The sequence below is a fragment of the Helianthus annuus genome, chromosome 4 (assembly GCF_002127325.2).
Source record: "Helianthus annuus cultivar XRQ/B chromosome 4, HanXRQr2.0-SUNRISE, whole genome shotgun sequence".
Lineage (NCBI taxonomy): Eukaryota > Viridiplantae > Streptophyta > Magnoliopsida > Asterales > Asteraceae > Helianthus > Helianthus annuus.
In genome coordinates this window covers 38,676,147-38,698,413 of record NC_035436.2, presented here as the reverse complement: position 1 = coordinate 38,698,413, position 22,267 = coordinate 38,676,147, and the positions used below count along the sequence as shown (strand labels likewise).

General features: G+C 40.6%; 1 protein-coding gene across 1 annotated transcript; it reads right to left on the bottom strand.

Moving 5' to 3' along the window:
- Positions 1-13,442: 13,442 nt before the first annotated feature.
- LOC110933239 (pentatricopeptide repeat-containing protein At3g22470, mitochondrial) lies at positions 13,443-14,009 on the bottom strand. Its single transcript, XM_022176470.1, has one exon. The coding sequence runs from the start codon at positions 14,007-14,009 to the stop codon at positions 13,443-13,445; it is 567 nt and encodes a 188-aa protein (XP_022032162.1).
- Between the last annotated feature and the right edge of the window lie 8,258 nt (positions 14,010-22,267).

Sequence of the window (22,267 nt, the reverse complement as noted above, 5' to 3'; positions counted from 1 at the left end):
TGGTAATGGAAATCGCCCCCAAGGGAACAATGGAGGTGATGGGAATCGGGTCAATAATGCAAACCAAGCGGGCGCCATGAATCGTAATTAGAGAAACAATCAAGCTGGAAACGGTGGTGGAAATGGGCAGAGACCCGGATGTTTCAACTGTGGTGATCTTGGGCACTACAAGAGGAATTGCCCGGAATTAAACCAAGCCCGCGGAAGGGTTTTCAACATAGAAGCAAGGGAAGCGCGCCAGGATCCCAATGTTGTCACTGGTACGTTCCCTGTAAACCAACGCTATGCATCCGTTTTATTTGATACTGGCGCCGATTATAGCTTCGTGTCGTTAGAATTTAAGAATATGCTTGGTTTAGCCGCTAGTAAGTTAGATATTCCGTACTCGATCGAATTGGCGAATGGGAAGTTAGTAGAAGCTAACGAAGTGATTCGAGGTTGTGTGATCGAATTGGGAGAGCGTGAGTTTGCTCTAGATCTACTACCAGTCCAGTTGGGAAGTTTCGACGTGGTGGTAGGAATGGATTGGTTATCAGGCAACAAGGCAGAGATAGTTTGTCATGAAAAGGTCATTCGTATCCCGACCGAAGATGGTGAGACCATTGTCGTTCACGGAGAGAAGCGTGAGACGCCGTTGAGGATTATTAGCTGTCTGAAGGCAAGAAAGTGCTTGCAGAAAGGATGTGTTGCTTTTCTGGCACACATTGTGGATAAGAAAGCTGAAGAAAAGAAGATCGAAGACATCCCTGTCGTGAGGGAGTACCCCGAAGTCTTCCCAGAAGATTTACCTGGCTTGCCGCCTCAAAGGCAAGTGGAGTTCCGCATTGACTTAGTTCCAGGCGCCGCGCCTGTGGCTAAGGCACCTTACAGACTTGCTCCGTCTGAGATGCAGGAACTGTCGACGCAACTAGAAGAGTTGTTAGACAAGGGATTTATCCGACCGAGCTTCTCGCCTTGGGGAGCTCCAGTTTTGTTTGTCAAGAAGAAGGACGGTAGTTTTCGGATGTGCATCAACTACCGGGAGTTGAACAAGCTGACGATCAAGGTAGATGGCTAGTGAGACTAGGAAGAGTAGGCTCAGTCATGAAGGCTGAGGCTCGGTGATTGAGGCCGAGGCTCGATCTAGGAGGTCGAGGTGGATGATAGAGCAGTCTTAGAGACTGGGAAGAATTTGGCTAGTGGGACTAGGAATGTCAGTCTAGGAGACTGGGAGGCTAGTGGGACTAGGAGGATTATGTGATTTCTTACTTGGTGACTTATGTGATTATTTGCTTGTATGACTGATTATTTGTGCATATTTGTGTATATGTTACTGACATCATGAATCGCATGTGCCATGCGACATGTTTATGCGTATGCAATTCGGACACCACCGGACCTATACCTGTAGTATCTGATGACCTCCCATCCTCAGAGCACGAGGTGCACACTTCTGACTACACCAGCACTGACGAGGACGATTTTCAGCCCTTCGCACTACCTGAGGGTGCTGATGAGCCTGCAGATGGCCCTCCCGTTGAGTACCTACCACTAGTAGAGATTCCGGCTCCTATACCCTTAGCCGTTTATCCTGCGTATGACTTACTTCTTGACGCCGAGGCTGACGACGATATTGACCTGTATGACGATGAGCCCATAGAGGATGATGATCTTCTCGAGGATGAGATCCAGGACGCGGCCCTTGTTCCTGCTGGCGATCTTCTGATGATAGCTGATGCTCCCGCCGAGGATTCGCCTGCGCATTCTCCGGTCCCAGACTCCTTTGAGTCTGTGGCATCCGCACCTTCCTACCCTTTGAGCGCACAGCACTTTTCGCATGGTTCAGATCCTGACCAGGCATCCTCAGTTGCTCCTATTCCCAGTTTTGCGTTTGACCATGATGACATAGAGGATTCGGATCCTATCTTTCCTCCGGGATTCGACCCGGATCATGATATAGAGTTCATACCGATGGATCAGCCCATGGAGGATCCAGCTGACCCAGTCGATCCTATTGACCCCGAGTTCGATTTCGAGATGGCTTTTGATGACCCTGAGCCTGCCTTGGCCCCTGAGCAGGCAGCTACTCTAGACCCTATGCCTGAGCATGACCCCATACATGCTGGCATCCCTGTTGAGCCTGTTCTAGCTGACCCGCCTGTCGATGATCATCTGGAGGGTGATCATGTTATTGCTGCCGACCCTGTTGTTCCCCCACCTGTTGTTGATATACCTGTTGACCATCCTGTCGATCACATTGCACCCGTTCACCCTATTGTTGCTCCCCCACCTGATCCCGTTCCACTAGAGCCCGAGCATGCACTGTTCGCGGCACACATGGATCCACCGGACGAGCACGCACAGCACGGATGGATTCCTGCTGATGAGGATGTTCCACCTATTCCCCCACACCACACTGATACACGACATGTTGATTTCTCTTTTCAGGTTCCTCAGTTTGTACCTCCAGCGAGACCTGGAGAGGGCTCGTCGGCCCATCCCTTTGGGCATATACCGACATCTGTTCCTGTTTTGCCACAGTTTCCACCTGTTGTACCCCCTGTCTCTCCTTTTCATGTGGCACCTTTTGATCCCACCAGTACGCCATTCCTTTGGCCGTCATCGTCTGTCATGCCACCTACTGATCCTTACCATCCGTTCCATGTGGGACACACTATAGAGGACGTTTTGATGTCTTTCGTTTTTCAGCATGAGTCACACACGCAGCGTATCCAGGAGCTTGAGAGAGCTCAGCTGCCACCATGTTCGTGCCATGGTCAGACACACTCTCCTTTGCAGCCATTTCGACCTGTACCCCCAGATTATGTTGCACGCCTCTTTGCTTTAGAGCAGCAGGTCGCTTCTTTCATCCGTACTCAGAGAGCCATGGAGGAGGACTGGCTCCAGTTACGTCGTTTGTTTTACACACTCACTTTCCCCCTCCTCCACCGCCATCTGAATAGAGCTCATCAGTGCTGTTGGGTAGACGTTGGTGAGAGGACCGCGATTGCTTTTGACTGCACAGCATTTTTGGAGACTACATGATGATTCTGACTTTTGTTGACATATATTTGATGTATTTGATGTATTTGACACTGACTTGATATAGTTTTTGGATAGGGGTGATGTAGCCCCTAGTTGATTGATGATTGTATGACACAGTGATGTACTGATACACTTACTACGTGGTCTCGATATATGGCAATCGCAGTATTCTCATCATATTTGATTCGCTTGATTGCTTATTTATATTTTTATGACAATGGATGTTGTGTGTATAATATTTGTGACATGGGATGTTGTGTGATTAGTATTTGTGATATATTGATAACATGAGATGTTATGTGCTATTACTATTACTATATACGTACGCTTTACTATGGCCTGACCGACGTAAACACATCTTTAGAAGACGCCGCCAAGACGTCAACAACAGCAAATGCCTACGACTCAGGAAGAACTACAACAAGTCATTGCTGCTGCCATTGCTCAATATGCTGCCTCTCAAGGAGGAATGAGTGGAAGCAACTCTGGCAACACTGGCAATAATAACAATCCACCTCATGGTAACCCTAAGTCATTAAGACATACCATGACCTAAATGGATTTCCTTAGCGAGAATGCTAATGCCAGATGTATGTTATAATGTATGTGCAGGGTGCACCTACAAGCAGTTCTTGGACTGCAAGCCCGTAAACTTTGATGGCACAGGAGGTGCTGTCGCCTTTGTCCGCTGGGCTGAGAAAACAGAATCCGTTCTTCGCATGAGCAAATGCGCATTGGATCAGCAAGTCACCTATATCTCTGGGCTATTTTTGGATGGAGCCCTATCCTGGTGGAATTTGCAAGTACAGACACTTGGAGAAGCTGCTGCCTACGCACTGACCTGGACCGAACTGAAGGAACTCATGCGCAAAAAGTACTGTTCCCGCGCTGAAATCCAGAGATTGGAGACCGAGTTCTGGCATTTGAAAATGGAAGGTCCAAAGATAGCAGAGTATGTTTAGAGGTTCCACGACTTGTCGCATGTGGTACCCTACATGGTCACTCCTGAGTTCAAGAGAATTGAACGTTTCATTTGGGGATTAGCTCCTCAAATCATAAGCATGGTGACCTCCTCCAAACCTGCAACTATCACTGAAGCCATTGATTTGAGCGTGGCTCTCATAGAGGAGGCAATTCGTTTGAACAAGTTTGATGAAGTTGAGCCAAAGAAGAAAGAGACTCATGTGGAGTCATCAGGAGGGAACAAGCGGAAGTTTTCAAACTTCAAGCAGGGCACCGGGGTGGTGGTTAAGAAAGGGGAATCAAGTATGCCAGCTCAGGATACAACTGGTGGTAGGAGGAAAGGTAAGGGATATATGGGTGCACATCCCAAGTGTAACTCTTGCCAACGCCATCACTCTGGTCGATGCGGGCCAAAAGTATGTGAAGCTTGTGGAAAGACTGGTCACTTGAAGGATTCCTGTTGCGCTAATGCTGGCCGGGGAGGCCAAGGAGGATTTGGGAATAGAAATAATCGTGGTGGTAATGGAAATAGCCCCCAAGGGAACAATGGAGGTGATGGGAATCGGGTCAATAATGCAAACCAAGCGGGCGCCATGAATCGTAATTAGAGAAACAATCAAGCTGGAAACGGTGGTGGAAATGGGCAGAGACCCGGATGTTTCAACTGCGGTGATCTTGGGCACTACAAGAGGAATTGCCCGGAATTAAACCAAGCCCGCGGAAGGGTTTTCAACATAGAAGCAAGGGAAGCGCGCCAGGATCCCAATGTTGTCACTGGTACGTTCCCTGTAAACCAACGCTATGCATCCGTTTTATTTGATACTGGCGCCGATTATAGCTTCGTGTCGTTAGAATTTAAGAATATGCTTGGTTTAGCCGCTAGTAAGTTAGATATTCCGTACTCGATCGAATTGGCGAATGGGAAGTTAGTAGAAGCTAACGAAGTGATTCGAGGTTGTGTGATCGAATTGGGAGAGCGTGAGTTTGCTCTAGATCTACTACCAGTCCAGTTGGGAAGCTTCGACGTGGTGGTAGGAATGGATTGGTTATCAGGCAACAAGGCAGAGATAGTTTGTCATGAAAAGGTCATTCGTATCCCGACCGAAGATGGTGAGACCATTGTCGTTCACGGAGAGAAGCGTGAGACGCCGTTGAGGATTATTAGCTGTCTGAAGGCAAGAAAGTGCTTGCAGAAAGGATGTGTTGCTTTTCTGGCACACATTGTGGATAAGAAAGCTGAAGAACTGAAGATCGAAGACATCCCTGTCGTGAGGGAGTACCCCGAAGTCTTCCCAGAATATTTACCTGGCTTGCCGCCTCAAAGGCAAGTGGAGTTCCGCATTGACTTAGTTCCAGGCGCCGCGCCTGTGGCTAAGGCACCTTACAGACTTGCTCCGTCTGAGATGCAGGAACTGTCGACGCAACTACAAGAGTTGTTAGACAAGGGATTTATCCGACCGAGCTTCTCGCCTTGGGGAGCTCCAGTTTTGTTTGTCAAGAAGAAGGACGGTAGTTTTCGGATGTGCATCGACTACCGGGAGTTGAACAAGCTGACGATCAAGAATAGATATCCTCTGCCAAGGATTGATGATCTGTTCGACCAACTTCAAGGTTCAAGCTTCTAATCGAAGATCGATTTGCAATCTGGATACCATCAGTTAAGGATACAGGAGGAGAGTATTCCAAAGACAGCCTTCAGAACTCGTTATGGGCACTACGAGTTTCTGGTTATGCCGTTTGGGTTGACAAACGCACCTGCAGTATTCATGGATCTAATGAATCGAGTTTGTAAGCCGTACTTGGATAAGTTCGTGATTGTATTCATCGATGATATTTTGATTTATTCAAAAACGAAGGCTGAGCACGAGCAGCATTTAAGAGCCATTCTGGAATTGCTGATGAAGGAACAACTGTATGCCAAGTTCTCTAAGTGCGAGTTTTGGCTACGAGAGGTGCAATTCCTTGGGCACATGGTAAATGGAGATGGAATCCACGTGGATCCAACCAAGATCGAGGCGATCAAGGATTGGGAAACTCCAAAGACCCCAACCCAGATTCGGCAATTCTTGGGTTTGGCTGGCTATTACCGAAGATTCATTGAGAATTTTTCAAAGATCGCTCAACCATTGACGCTCCTCACGCAGAAAGACAAGAAGTTTGATTGGGGAATCAAACAGGAAGAAGCGTTTCAGGTATTGAAAGATAAGCTTTGCAACGCGCCAATCTTAGCCCTACCAGAGGGTATAGATGATTTTGTGGTATAATGCGACGCATCGCGTCAAGGATTGGGTTGTGTGTTGATGCAACGCCAAAAGGTTATTGCCTACGCGTCACGCCAGTTGAAGGTACATGAAAAGAACTATACCACACACGATTTAGAGATTGGCGCAGTGATTTTTGCATTAAAGATCTGGAGACACTACCTTTATGGTACGAAGTGCATAATCTTCACAGATCACAAGAGCCTCCAGCACATATTCAACCAGAAGGAGTTGAATATGAGGCAAAGATGATGGGTTGAACTGTTGAATGATTACGACTGCGAGATAAAGTATCATCCAGGGAAGGCGAATGTGGTCGCCGATGCCCTAAGTCGAAAAGAGAGGATCAAGCCCATAAGGGTTAGGGCTTTGGAGATGATTATTCAGACCGATCTTTCCTTACGCATTCGTACAGCGCAGCAAGAAGCTCTCAAGGAAAGAAACCTTGAAGAAGAGTATCTCCGTGGGATGGAGAAGTTATTGGTACCAAACCAGGAAGGAACGTTGTGTTTTGAGAAAAGGATTTGGGTTCCTTTGTTTGGAGGTTTAAGGAGGGTTATTTTCGATGAAGCTCACAAGTCGCGGTACTCTATCCACCCTGGAGCGGATAAGATGTACCAAGATCTCAAGGATTATTATTGGTGGCCTAGGATGAAAGGCGATGTGGCTGTTTATGTGAGCAAATGTTTAACTTGCGCTAAGGTTAAAGCGGAATACCAGAAGCCTTCAGGACTTCTGCAACAACCAGAGATTCCCAAGTGGAAGTGGGAACAAATCTCCATGGATTTTATTACGAAATTGCCAAGAACGCCAAGAGGCCATGACACCATCTAGGTGATAGTGGACCGATTAACGAAGTCAGCACACTTCTTGCCTATCCGAGAAAAGGATAATACAAGCAAATTGGCTGAAATTTACATGAGAGAAATTGTTACACGCCATGGAGTACCTCTCTCGATTATCTCCGATAGAGACGGAAGGTTTGTGTCAAGGATATGGCAATCCTTCCAAGAAGCTTTTGGCTCGAAGTTGAATATGAGCACCGCGTTTCACCCGCAGACCGACGGTCAAAGCGAGCGGACGATTCAGACGTTGGAGGACATGCTGAGAGCATGTGTTATGGATTTGGGCGGTAGCTGGGATAAGCATTTGCCTCTGGTAGAATTTTCAGACAACAACAGCTACCACACCAGTATTGGTGCCGCGCCATTCGGAGCTTTATATGGGCGCAAATGCAGATCACCGCTTTGTTGGTCTGACGCAGGTGATAGACAGTTGGTTGGTCTTGATGTAGTCCAGGAAACCACAGATAAGATTGCACAGATACGAGAACGCATCAGTGTGGCTCGTGACCGTCAGAAAGCCTACGCGGATCGAAGCAGGAAACCTCTAGAGTTTGAGGTAGGTGATATGGTTTTGTTGAAGGTATCACCCTGGAAGGGTGTGGCACGCTTTGGGAAGCGTGGAAAGTTAAATCCGCGATATATTGGTCCGTTCAGGATTTTGGAAAGAATGGGGACCGTAGCTTACAAGCTGGACTTACCTGCTGAGCTAAATGGAGTTCACGATACATTTCATGTATCCAATCTGAAGAAAAGTCCAATACAAGATACCGTTGTCATTCCTACCGACGAAATTCATGTTGACGACACGCTCCACTTCGTTGAAGAACCCGTTGAGGTCATGGATTGGAAAGTGAACAAGACCCGCCGGAGCAGTGTCAAGCTCGTCAAAGTTCGTTGGAATGCCCGCCATGGTCCTGAGTTCACCTGGGAGCGTGAGGACTGAATGAAAGAGAAATACCCCCATCTATTTCCCAAGAACCCTGCTTCTACAAGCAGAACTTAAATTTCGGGACGAAAATTTTCTAACTGGGGGAGAATGTGACAACCCTCACTAAACCAGGTATCTGTACGATTTAATTAATAATTAATTGCTGCTTAATTACTGTGCTTACTTGAAATTACTGATGAACTGCTACTTGACTATTGATACTTGTACATACTTGCATCATACTCTATTTGCTGTCACTACATTATTTACATGCTGAATTCTAGTGACAAACATGATGCACAAAAGCACAGTAGCACTATGAACGGATAACCTATTGAACATGCTGATAAAGCCAGCATCAGGCAGATATTGCCTCTAAGGCCTGTATGAGCCAGAATTATTTTACTACACCCATAGTGAGTGTAGGGATACAAGGGTTGTAGAACTGCGTCTCTAGGAATAAGTTACGATGACTAGATGTGCCTAAAACATACACTGAGCACAAAACACAGCACTTTAATTAACATTTCAGTTTCTGGCTAGCTAATAAAGTGCCAAAACATGTGAAAAATATTACTAGACACTTTCCAAAGTGCCAGGAATAAGTTGTGTCACTAAAAATGGTACTTACGACACTTAAAAGCTTTGTTAAGCGCTTTAACGGATTACTGTCCAACCGAACAACCGCACTATACCCGGGACATAAAAATATTGACATTAATATTATTGGTCTTTTTCTGAGCCAGTTAGGGTCCCTGAACACCCTAACACTCGCCATAAAGCACATCACACCACTAACCGAGTTAATCACTTAACTTAACTAGATTAACCTAACTAAACATCAACTAACTAATGGTTGGATTCGAACTAGGTACCCCCCCCATTACAAACCGTCCCCATGTAGGGGGACACCCCTTGTACTTTGTAGATTATAATAATCTATCTTGTCTAAAATCAATTAGACACAAAGTCCATTGGATAAACATGTTGAGATTGTCTATAAGTACTAGTGATGGCACATTAGAACTTACACTCCATACAACATCCACCAAACTCTCTCTTCCCCTCTCTACAACTTACGACCGAAACCCCCTCCCCCTCTACATCCATTTTCGAGTTTGATCATCCTCATTCCAAGCATATACAAGTGTTACGGGTCACATACGAGGAGCCTTGGAGCAAACGGAAGACGAAGGACCTCTCTATCTAGCTTTTATCCACGCATTTTTCGCATAGATTCTTCCCTAGCCTCGAGCTAGAGGTATAATGCTTAAAACACTCTCTTGAACTAATCTAAGGTGGTTAATATGTGTTGTAACGGTTAAAACTCGAAATCTTATAAAATCATGCATTAAAGTTTACTAAAAATGCAAGTATTGTTGGTTAAAAGCTCATAAGTTGTGTAAATGTTGTAGTATTGATTTGGTGTGATTATCTAGACCCGATCTATGTTGTGGTAGCTCGGATCATCATTTAACCCGGTTTGGTTAAGGTCATGGATCTTGACATAAGCTTGTTTTGAATGAAACAAGGGTTAAAGGGTGAAACTCTACCACACGCGAAACATGAACTTGTGTAAAAATGTTTTACTTGTAAAATAGTGTTTAAAACTAGCAGATCTACGTATCTGCAAGTGGTATATTCAAAGGACCGAGTGTCAAGAAAAATCATGTTTTCTAAAAATAGATCTTACACTTACAAGCATGATTTTTATAAACCACAAGTGTGTAAACACTTGTGAAATGAAAAGTTTCGACAAAATAACAATCTTTGGAAAAGATGACGGGAAGTTGTAAAGACGGATTTACTTTAAAAATGAGGTTTTTACGAGATCGAATTACTTTATATAAAGATCCACAATATATAATGGGATTTACACTATAGTTTCGGAAAAACTACAAGTTCATGTGACTTATGCGATTTACATACTTGTCGACTAGTTTGTTGTGTCGGAAATTGTTTGATTGAATAAAGAAGTTGTTGAAATTGATTTTGTAAAAGAAAATGATACGCTTGAAAGCGTGGCCACCTCCAGTTCCAGAGAAAACTCTGGCGAAATTTTTCTAAAAACATAACACTTAGAATTATTTTCACTATAAGTGTTAGAAATATCTTTTCGACATGTTTTCAAATATATATTTCGCCACGACTTTATTTACAAAATATCGGAGGTGGGATTTTCACAAAAACTAAACGTGATAGATATATGTATTTAGTAAATATATTTTCACCACACTGTTTATGATTATTTTGTGAAAAATACATAAATATTATTTTTAGAGTAAAAATAATATTTATGAACGTTAACAGAACCAAAATAATACGAACGCCTCTACGATAACTATATGAGTTACACCGGTAATTACTATTACCACTCGAACGCTAAAACGTAACTTACGCATTATACGGAAATATTTATGAACACGTATTTTATCGACGTATTATTTTTGGGGAAAATTATGTGAAATGGAAATATAATATTTTTGAGAAAAATAGTTATATTTTGGAATTAGAAATAAAAATATATTAAGTGAGACTTAATGTTATAATTCGAACGCACATGTATTAGATCCCCCATCCTTGGGAAGGAGATTAACTATCAAGTATATACGAAAAGTAAACACGGAATAGTTGTCTAACTATTTCCCAAAAACTTAAACTATAAAGCTAAGGCACGGCCGTCCGTCTAATAGAATTAGCACATGTAGGTCGTTGCACAGCTGCCTGATTTGGAGTACTTGGTAGAGACGCACCGACTGTGAGTTCATGTCCCCCTTTTCTCTTAACTGTTTTCAGTTTTCTAAACTGCGGGGGTGAAATACATGTTACTATGATTACGAGTACTTTTTACATGGTATGGTTAGCGTAAGGAGGGTTACTACTTAGATCATGTGAGTGGGTAGGCGGGAACTGGAGGCCATTAATCCTCATTGTAGGACCGAGGGACGTAAGCGGTAGATCTATCTGGGTGTAGCGAGCCCAACCCCAGGTCCAGCATAACGGACCTCGGGGTGACTTTGTGCCCCGACGCAAAATCGCAAGGGTTGAGTCTTCCTACTTGCACTTCACACGTATCAATGGCCTTGCAAACCATTGGTGATCTCTTTTTCCTTATTTGCTACATACCAGGATTTTGATAAATACAAAGGTTTATTTACTCACTTTCGCATGAACTCGCTCAACATTATTGTTGATTTTTCAACTTACATGTATTTCAGGGAATTAAAAGATCTGGCACGGTATGGCACGTTTTCCCGCTGCACTAGTTTCCGAGGTCATCCGGGGTTTAGGGAATGTGACTCTTTCCTGGACAAGTCACAGTCCTTAAACCATGTTTATGTTCTGTTTGTTTGTTGAACAATGTTATGGTTGTTAGGGTGTTTTCCCGTTAAGACAATGGTATTGTATTTGGTTTTTAAACTTAATGGATGATCTTGCATGTTTTTAATTCATATAGCTTTGTTATGATTAAGCTATGGTATTAAGAAGTCACACCAAATTAACCACGCTTCCGCAAAGCCAGGGTGTGACAATCGCAGGCCGTGGCGGGATTAGCTAAGGGTACCGCGGGTCGCGACGAGGTCTTAAAACATCTATAAATAGAGCGTTTCACCTGCAGTTCAACTCGTTCAAAATTTTCTTTCTCTCAACATATGCACGAACAATATAACAACCCTCCTAAAAATATTATGGACACCCTATATGTCCCTAAATATACCCCGTACGCGAGAAACGGACCCGGAATAACCATATACTTATAAAAAACAACAAAAATCAAGTTTGGTAGTCTCTCGCGGGGCGCGACGAAGACCTCAGTGGTCTGTCGCGGGGCGCGAGGCCTTATAACTTGCCGGACATACAAAGCCGCCACGTGGCAAGGCTAGTCTTCTGACTAGTCAAAGCTATCGCGGCCTTTCTGGCGCTCGCGGGCCGCGAAGGCCTAGGCCTTGGCTATTGCAGGGCGCGACAGACCCCTCGATCAGCCTATATAAAGGGGGTCAGGGCTCATTTGTTCCTCGTTCACTTCTCGATTCTCTCTTAAACTTCTTATAATTAGAATTTCTGCTCGGGCATAATACCCACTATAAAGCGAAGCTTTGCCTCGTTGTAAGTACTATAACCCTGCTATTACCCTACACTATTGATTTAGGATTCCGTAATGCATGTCGGCTCTGCCCGACTCCGTTATTGGAATTCTGTCTCGCGTGTACACCCGATTGATTTAGGATTCCGTAATGCATGTCGGCTCTGCCCGACTCAGTCATTAGAATTCTGTCTCGACTTGTATGGTTAACTTGAATTGGGTTATTTTACTAACATGTGTGCATTATTTGATTTAATAGATAATAACCCGGAGATTCTCAGGAAGCCTTAGTATTATCTAAATTTGCAATGTGAGTACATCTGCTTTTTGCCACCTTTTTATTTAAGTCAAAATGTTTTACCAAAACCTCAAATGTTCTTAACTTACACTTAATAGTAATTGAGTATTTGTGATTCTACAATTACTGCCGGTATGTTGGGGTTTTGTATACAAAATGTGGAAAACGTTATCATTGGACAAAGAGTTAGCCAATGGATAATATGACCCACAAGTCAGGGTTTGACAGTACTGAATGAGTAATTGATTAGATATAATCAAATGTAATTGCGGGTTGCCCTCAACTCTGTAAAAGTGATAAAACTGTTTTGATTAAACTAGGATGCACTCATCAGTATTTCTTGCTGACAAAATGTTTTAAAACGCGTTTCCGGTAACATAATGTGAAAGCCAAATAGAAGCCAGCTGGAGAGCACTGAAGGCTTGGAAAAGTGGCTTTAAAAGTTACCTAAATAAACAAGAAGTTTTTATTTTCAATAATTAGGGTTTATCCCTACCAATGTTTTAACAAATGAACTTGGGTTTTATCCCCATAAATTTTTATTATAAAAATTTGGTGTTTTACTCTGATAAAATATTTCCTAACTACGGTCCTGATGTATTCCGCTACCAAAATTAGTAAACACCGATACCACCCGCCCTGAGGCTCGCAGCCGCCCGCTCCCGGGTAGGGGTCGGGGGTTGTGACAGAAGGTGGTATCAGAGCTACAGTCACTGGTTTAAGCCAAAGAAGTGTTCTGCTGACACTGAAATTTCAAATTCTGTGTTAGGAAATAACTGATGTGATTATGTGTTATGTGTTATTTGACTATTTGTTAGTTTACAGTATGAATGATCAAGGAACATCGGACGCTTATCGTCATTTAGATAGTTCACCGAAAAATGAGGGAACATCATCTCAGCCTGATCCCTCAGGATATTCAGCCGATACAGAAGAGGGAATATTTATCTTTAAGGCACAGTCAGAGGAACCTTTTACCACTAAGAAAAGAGGTTGGTTTAATAGAATGGCTCATGAGAGGAGGAAAAGAATGAAGAAATTACAGCAACAAAGGGCAATAGTCAGGGCCAATAGGGAGGCAGATGCACAGATTCAGTAAGTAGCTAGTAGATCGCCCAACCTGAAAGAATCCATGTAACATAGTGTTGTAAGTGACTACATTGGGTTTTAAACCTTTTACAGTCATTTCATGAAACATTTGCTCAGCCTTCTCAATATTCAGATTCTTGCAATACCCATTTAATAAACTACTATAAGTAACAACATTAGGAACGAGACCTCTAAGTGTCATTGAATCAAAAATTGTTTTTGCTTTGATTATTTCACCTCGAAGACAGTAACCATCAATAAGTGAGTTGTATGTCACTAAGTCTAGAGCCTTACCTCTCTCAATCATGATGTTGATAACATCAGCTTCTCCTACTTGACCTTCCTTGCAAAACGCATCAAATAATACATTAAAGGTTTGCACATCCGGAGAAATGTTCTCATCCTCCATTTCTTTTAGCATCTTTGAGGCCTCATCCCAACGACCTAACTTACAGAGACCACAGATTAAAGAGTTGTATGTTATGACATCTAGTAGAATGCCTTTCCAAAATACCATCTCTTTAAAGAGCTTGAAAGCATCATCAATCATTTTATCCTTCTAAAGACTATCAATGATGGTGCTATATGTTACAATATCAGGCTTGCAGTTTTTTTGCTCCATCAGCATGAGCAAAGCAAGTGCTGTAACGTTATTACCGAACTTGCAAAGCCCTTTAATCATTGTACTGTACGTAACGACATCATGTTCACACAGTTTTTACTTGATGAGCTTTTTGAACAACATCTCCGCTTCAAGAATCTTATCTTCAAGTACAAGTCCATCTAAGAGGGCATTATATCACATTGGGTGAAATAGCTCGTCTAAAGCAGCATCCTAGGAGTGCAAAACCGTCTTTGGTGCGATGCAGCTGACAACAACACTTGATTGCAATGCTCAATGTGTAATTACTATCAGGGACACCAAGGAAACACATTTGTTTGAAAAGGTCAAGAGAAGAAGAAAAATGTTTGATTTTAGTAACAGCAGTCAACAACTGATTAAACTTAACAACAGATGGCAAAGGCTGTCTGTGTGACATTTCATCGAACACTTTCAAGGCATCATTCAAGTTGGTAATTTTATGAACCAAAGAGGAAACATTGGAGTGAAGGGAAGCTGTGTGAGTACCGAATTGGAAAGATGAGAGAGAATGAAGAAGGAAGGAGTTGGTACCTCCTAATTTGATGAAAGTTGTGCGATTCATCATCGTCTCCGGCAGGGAAACGGAGTTGAAGCTTCAACCTAACTATCAAATGGCAGAAAGCATGTGTTTTTTTTTTGTATTTCTAAAAAACTCAAAATACACAGTCAAATCATTTTTTTAAGGTGTGAATTACTCGCAAATATAGGGAGGTCTAGCATACGTTGTCATAATCGGGTACGCACTATAGAGGCCCCTCAGAGTAGATCCCAAAACACACTCAAATCATGAAAACCTCGTTTACCTACTTGATAGTCTATAACCTTTTTTTATGAATAACCAACAAAAGCCCAATCATCCGAGTAAGTCTAATAGCAAAAGACCATCAACGCCCGTGAATACAGACGTTGCTGGTGACCCGACACACCGCCCAAAGACACATTGTGGTAAAACATGGTAGACCTAATGGCAAAAGGCCACCCACGCTCGTGAACGCAGACGACACTGGTGACATCGTACAGTTTCGACTTGTACCATTTCAACCCGGACCTTTTCGTCTCAAACTATTTCGACCCGAATTGGGATGGTGAGGGTCAGAGTGATAAATTCCAATTTATTTGAGAACAAACACATCAAAAATGGAATTGAGATTCCAATTCCAACAATTTCTATTTCAATTCCTATATAAATTCCAATTCTGATTCCAAACATTCGGTGAACCAAACATATATTTAAAGTTTATTTTGTTCGTTTAATAACCTAAAAAGTTTGGACCAAATAAAAGCGTGAAGTTCATCTATTATTTTCCGGTTGAAATTTTTTTATATAGTAATATTAACAAAAATAGTAATTCAACTAATATTTTAAGTTATATCATAGGCTTTAATAAAAGCGTAAAGTTCATTTGTTATTTTCTGGTTGAATTTTTTTATATAGTAATATTAACAGAAAAAGTAATTCAATTAATATTTTAAGTTGCCAATGAGATGGTGGTGGAGTGTTAAGGGAGAGACTTGGTGTTCTAAGGGACTCAAATTTGATTCCAGCTCTCCCCGTTATTTTCTGCGGCACCTGGTGATGATGGGAGACTAGGCGAATAGGTGGAGATCACTACTTCGATCCTTGAACTGAGCGGGTTTTACCTCACCGCACTGTGGTGCCTTAAGGCGAGTGTTAACGGGCTTCGGCCCTAGGTAAAGGTTTTCCCCGGTTCGGAGGTGAGTGTATCCCGATGTGGTGAATTTCGACAGTAACCCATTTGTAGGATTCGTTGGCCTTTAAAAAATATATTTTAAGTTATATCATAGGCTTTAATGCTTGCTAAATCAGGTTGGGTCCACCCCAACGCACCAATCAAACTTTTTTTTTTTTTGTAATTTTTTGTTAAACTACAACGTGACAATTTAATGATGGGTTAGTTAAAGTTCATTATGTGCATTAAAGACTAGTGGCTTCTTGGGGTGAGACAAGGTTTAGGGACCATCAGGTCCTGGGTTCAATTCTCACAAGTGTGGTTTTTCCCAGATTTATTGGGTTTACTCCTGAATTGGTGTATAGGCATTGTTTCCTAATTGAGATGGATATGATCGGGTGGTTCCGCTGGTAGAATGAGGATACTCCAGTGTTTGCCGTTAAAAAAAGTTAAAGTTCATTACGTATGTGGCAGTGACATACCAGGGCGTTATGTTATACCACAACACATGTTATTATGATTAGTAACTCGAAAAACTACAACTGTTGAGGGCAAAGTTCATGAATCTATTTGACATATTAACTGCTTGTTGCATTGAAGATGGTGAACTGAAAGTTATATAAACATACATCAACTACTAGAAGTCTCAATTAAATTCGTTACATGAAATATGTATCAACAGTGGCGCAACTTAGAGGAGGCTGGACCGGGCCTCGGGCCGTGCGGTTTTTTTCGCCCAGTAGTGTTAAATTTTAGGTTTTCGAGAATTTTTTTAAATGTGTATTGGTTCGGCCCAGGCTGATTTTATCTCCAGAAAACATCGGCCCATGCTGAGTTTTAGGTCAAGATCCGCCACTGTGTATCAGAGCTCGTCTAAGTAGACATTTTAGACACAAAAACTGTATAAAAACATCATTTATTCATTTATAACTCAAGTTTCAATCTTTCAAAAGCTAATCTAGGCCAACAGTAGATTTTGGTAATTGGTGTTGCTAGTCACGATATGGTCACCTTAATGACACATAAACCCCACTGTAGATTTACGGTAATATATGTAAAAATTCATGCACTACTGCGTTTTTAGCATCTCTCAAAAATCATGCATACAAAAATACCTGTACAATACCGGTTTCTTTAACCTTTCCTGATACTGAAACGATGCATGTCCTTCACTCAAACGGTACTATGATAAAATCGAGCCTTCCATGCACAAAACTGTCACCCTAAGTCGTTCCCTAGCTTGAATCTCATAATACCATTCCACACAATAAATCCACGCTATGCGTCTTCTCACTCAAAGATGCCATCTTCAGTTTCCTCAACCCATACTTGGTCCCCATATACAAACCTTTTATCTGTATGATTCAAAACATGAAAAAGGTTGCTCCTTTTATTTCACCTGAGGCACACAAACTATAGAAACCGTAATCTTTGGTTGCTTGGTGGACAAGTCACCCGCTGTTGTTGCAAGCCACGAACCCTATTCGCCAAATTGTCAGTGACCCCTTTGGAACTAGGGGCGTTCAGAAAAAACTGTAACCAAATAAAAACCGTAAACCGAACCGTAACCGTAACCAAATAAACCACCGATCCGAATAACGAATTCGGTTTTTGGTTTGGTTTCTAACCGAAACCGAATTCTGAATATGGTTTTTGGTTTGGTTTATGGATCCAAATTTTATTTTATTTGGTTTATTCGGTTTATTTGGATAACCAAATAAACCATTTAACTTAATTAATTATTAAATAAAAATAATAATATTTTATAAATCATCTACAATTTATTAGTCCAAAATAGTTATTTTTTTATGCAGCCTAAAATACCAAATGTAAATCTAAAAGCCCAACTCAAACCCACTCATTTCTAAAATAATAGGACTTCAAACCTTGAGTATAGAAGCTAGGGTTTAGTTGTGATGTTCGGAAGTTGGAACACAAACACAAATATAAATTAGGAAAAAAAAGTACTTAGGTACAATTTGGTTAGATTTGGTTTCTAACCGAAACCAAACCGAATTGAATTTGGTTTGGTTTGGTTTTTGGTTTGGGGTACAAAATTTTGAAAACCAAATAAACCAAACCGAATAAACCATAAACCGAACCGATGAACACCCTATTTGGAACATTGTCAACTTCTGCACGGAACGGAGCGATATCAGCTTCCAAATTGTCAATATTTTTGTTGGCCATAGTTGCAGAAATCAGAAAAAGATGTTTTTTTTCCATATACAAAAATCATTTTTCATACCAATTTAATACGAATCAAACTATAATATTACTGAAGAAAAAAAAAATAGTTCCTAAATTTTGAGAAGCAGGGGCCTCCCACCAAAGTCCAAGATTCACATATTTGCAACAATACTTAAAAAAACCTTGACCATAGAAGGAAATCGATCAATACTAGGAAACCAATTACTTAATAAAAAATCGTTATTTTTTACGACACCTGGTGATGATGGGAGACTAGGCGAATAGGTGGAGATTGCTAGTTCGATCCTTGAACTGAGCGGGTTTTACCTCACCGCACTGTCGTGCCTTCGGGCGAGTGTTAACGGGCTTCAGCCCTAGGTGAAGGTTTTCCCTGGTTCGGAGGTGAGTGTATCTCGATGTGGTGAATTTCGTCAGTAACCCATTTGTAGGATTCGTTGGCCTTTCAAAAAAAATATTTTAAGTTATATCATAGGCTTTAATGCTTGCTAAATCAGGTGGGGTCCACCCCAACGCACCAATCAAACTTTTTTTTTGTTGTTTTATTGTAATTGTTAGTTAAACTACAACGTGACAACTAAATGATAGTTAAAGTTCATTATGTGCATTAAAGACTAGTGGCATCTTTGGGTTAGATAAGGTTTAGAGACCATCAGGTCCTTGGTTCAATTCTCACAAGGGTGGTTTTTCCCAAATTTATTGGGTTTACTCCTGAATTGGTGTATAGGCATTGTTGTCTAATGGAGATGGATATGATCGGGTGGTTCCGCTGGTAGAATGAGGATACTCTAGTGTTTGCCGTTCAAAAAAGAAAAAAAGTTAAAGTTCATTACGTATGTGGCAGTGACATGCCAGGGCGTTATGTTATACCACAACACATATTATTATCATTAGTAACTCGAAAAACTACAACTGTTGAGGGCAAAGTTCATGAATCTATTCTGTCACACCCTGATTTTTTGCGGAAGCGTATGATGTGTGACTGGTTTAATATCATTGCATTCAATCATAATAAACAACTACATGATCAAACGATGTTCATCCATTCATAAAATTTGAGTATTACAAACACTGGTTATTTAAGTTTTAAAACACATCCTTCGACTAAGTTACAAACCAACAAAAGTGGATGACATCTAAACTTGAAGTCTACTTCTAGTTACGACACCCGCGCCCAAGATCCATCCTGACACCTGAAATACATGTAATTTTGGAAAACATCAACAAAAGTTGAGCGAGTTCATGCGTTTTGTATGAGTACTGTAATCTTGTAAATCTTTGAGAGACTCCTTTGTAATCAGGTATGAAAAGCGTGTATGAACATAAATGTTTTACAATGATATTAAGGCATGTGAGGACATAAGGAGCACTCGTAATGAGTGGACTTATACCCTTGTCGATTTCCCTCGACTATGTCGATTACCCTCGACTATGTCGATTACCCTCGACTATGTCGATTACCCTCAACTGGGACTCTGAAGCACTGCTTGGTACTAGTTGTGACCATGAGTGGGATTCGGCCGTACCCGTTAGATCTAACCCTCGTCCCTAATTAAGTGTTAATGGCTTTTCAATATTAAGTCTATGCTCACATGATCTAGTATTTCATAGGCATTTCATACCGTTTAAGCATTCGTAACATGTATTTCACCCCCGAGAGTTATAAAACCAAAAACAGTTAAAGAAAAGGGGGAGCATGAACTCACTGTTTTGCGTCTTCAGTACTCGTAACTCAAATCTCGTAAGCAAACACGACTACCTACAATGTGCTAGGGTCTATTAGACGAGCGGGCCGTGCCTTGCCTTAGTATTCATGTTTTGAGTTACGTTTCCTTTATGTCTTTAACATTATCCAAAGTTATAATACTTCTCGAGTATTTATTTTCGTATTTCCTTCCCAAGGATGGGAGTATCTCATACATGTGTATTTGTATTCTCGTATTTGTAGTTTCCAAAATACTATATTTTCAAGTCTTACTTCAGAAAATATATTTAAACTCATCTTGTCCAAAAATAATGTATTTCAAGAAAATATATATTTTTCCCAAAAATCACATATTTTCTAAATATACTAGGAAAATATATTTTTATCTCCCAAAAATAATATCTTTTCTTTTTGTCGAAAATATGATAAAACTTGTCAATATGTACAAAAATCATATTTTCACTCCTTTCGTTTCCAAAATAATATTTACCAAAAATATATTGTAACGGTGTTTCCCGGAATATTTCGTAAGTTACGTTTTATCGTTCGGCTTCACAGTATTAAGTGTATAACTTATTTTTCATTCCTTGTGATTTTTGGTATTATTTTGGAGTTGTAAACTCTTGGTATTTGTAAGTTATATTATTTTACCCTAAAATAATATAACTACTCCATAAAGTATACAAATATTCACATAAGTGTCTTAAAATATATATTCTAAATATATATTTATTCATTTTTATTTATAAAAATCAACCTCCAATACTTGTATTTTTGTTACAAAATTTATGGCAAAGTTTATATTGAAAAACATGGTTTAAGACATACTTGTAAACACTTGTTTAGAAAATATTTTCTGAATGTTTGTATTTTTAGAAAATTTTGCCATAGTTTCCCCTAAAAATGGAGGTGTCCATGCTATTTAAGCATATCATTTTCTTTTCAAAAATCATTATAACAGTCAACAATCAATCCCTAAACAATATTTTACTTACCAAGTGCAAAAAAAAAAAACAAGGTATCTACACAAAGATCATGAACTTGAGTTTTCATAAAAACTTGGTGGTATGTTTAGTAGCCTTAGTTACCTTCCAAAATGTATTTACTTCTTGATAAACTTCATTCTTGAAGGTTTTAGATGTTTACAACTTGTAAACATATTTTACAAAAATGTTTATTTATGACATCTTCTTGTTTCATAAGTGTTTATACACTTGTTTTTCCACTAAAAATAGTGTAGGTATAAGTAAGAATCAAGTTCTACTAAAAATCATATTTTGAACTTGGTTTTCTTGGAAAATCATTCATAAATCTTGAATCTATAAGTTTACTAGCTTACTTTGTTTATTATATCTTCAAGAAATCATTTCATTTATCAAGTTCATGTTTACACAAGAAGATGATTATCTTATGTTGTCACATAATCATCCTCTCACTTGCTAGATCATGTGTTTAATCACAATCTAGCAAGCTCCATGTGATGATCAACATCATATTCTCAAATAAACGACAACACATATCATACATATACTAAATAACATCATTTCACCAATATATCACCATAAATCAAGTTTATGTTAGAGTTTTATGTTCATGTCTTTTAATGTTCGTCAAGATAATCATAGTTTATCATCTTTTAACCAATCAAAATGGAAGTAACAAAGGTTATTGGGAGTCTTACTACTAGCTTTAAGCTAGGGAAGAACACTAGTTGATGATGAAGACAAAAGTGGTGGATAAAAGCTAATGATGGAGGTCCTTCAAGTTCTTCAAGCACCAAGCCTTCTAATCTTGCACCTTACACCTGGTGATAACCTTGAAATGCATGCACTTGAAATGAAAATAATGGTGGTGGTGGTGGCTATCTTCGGCCGTGAGAGGAAGAGAGAGTAGAAGAGTTGTGGTGGAGTGTTGTGAAGATGATGGAGGTTACTTATAATCAAGTTTTGAGTTTTACACAATGGTTCTTATGTCTCCATAGTACATTACATAATCTCTAGAGAATCAAGGAAGGTTTAATCAAGATCTTGGAAAGACTTAAAGAAATCTAATGAGGTGGGGTCACCTTGTGACCGTAAATTATGTGGGCGGGGGTTAATTGTAACTTTGAATGATAATGTAGGTAAATAGTTGGAGGTTAAGTGTAATAATCTAGTGTTTATGTGTAGGATGCATTATATAATGTATTAGGGTGTTCGGGAAACATAACTAGCTCAGAAAAAGTAAAACAATGCTTCTAGCAATATTTTGGTGTTCCGGGTAATGTCCGGTTGTTCGGTTAGATACCGGTTCGTTAAAGTGTCAAGTTATTCCGTTTAGTGTCCTTTAAGTACCCTTTTGTGACACTTTTAATTCCCGACACTTAGGAAAGCATTCAGGGCCATTTTGCCATACTTTTGCACATTACTAGCTTGTTAAAAAGCTGAATTTTGCTGAATTATGCAGAATTCTGCACTTTATCTGAGTTTTAGGCACTTCTCGGCACTTAAACTATCACTTAGGCATGCAGTTTTGGGGTCCTTACTTCC

Coding starts and splice junctions, on each gene's coding strand:
- LOC110933239 (XM_022176470.1), bottom strand. CDS start 14,009: ATGGTATTTTGGAAAGGCATTCTACTAGATGTCATAACATACAACTCT.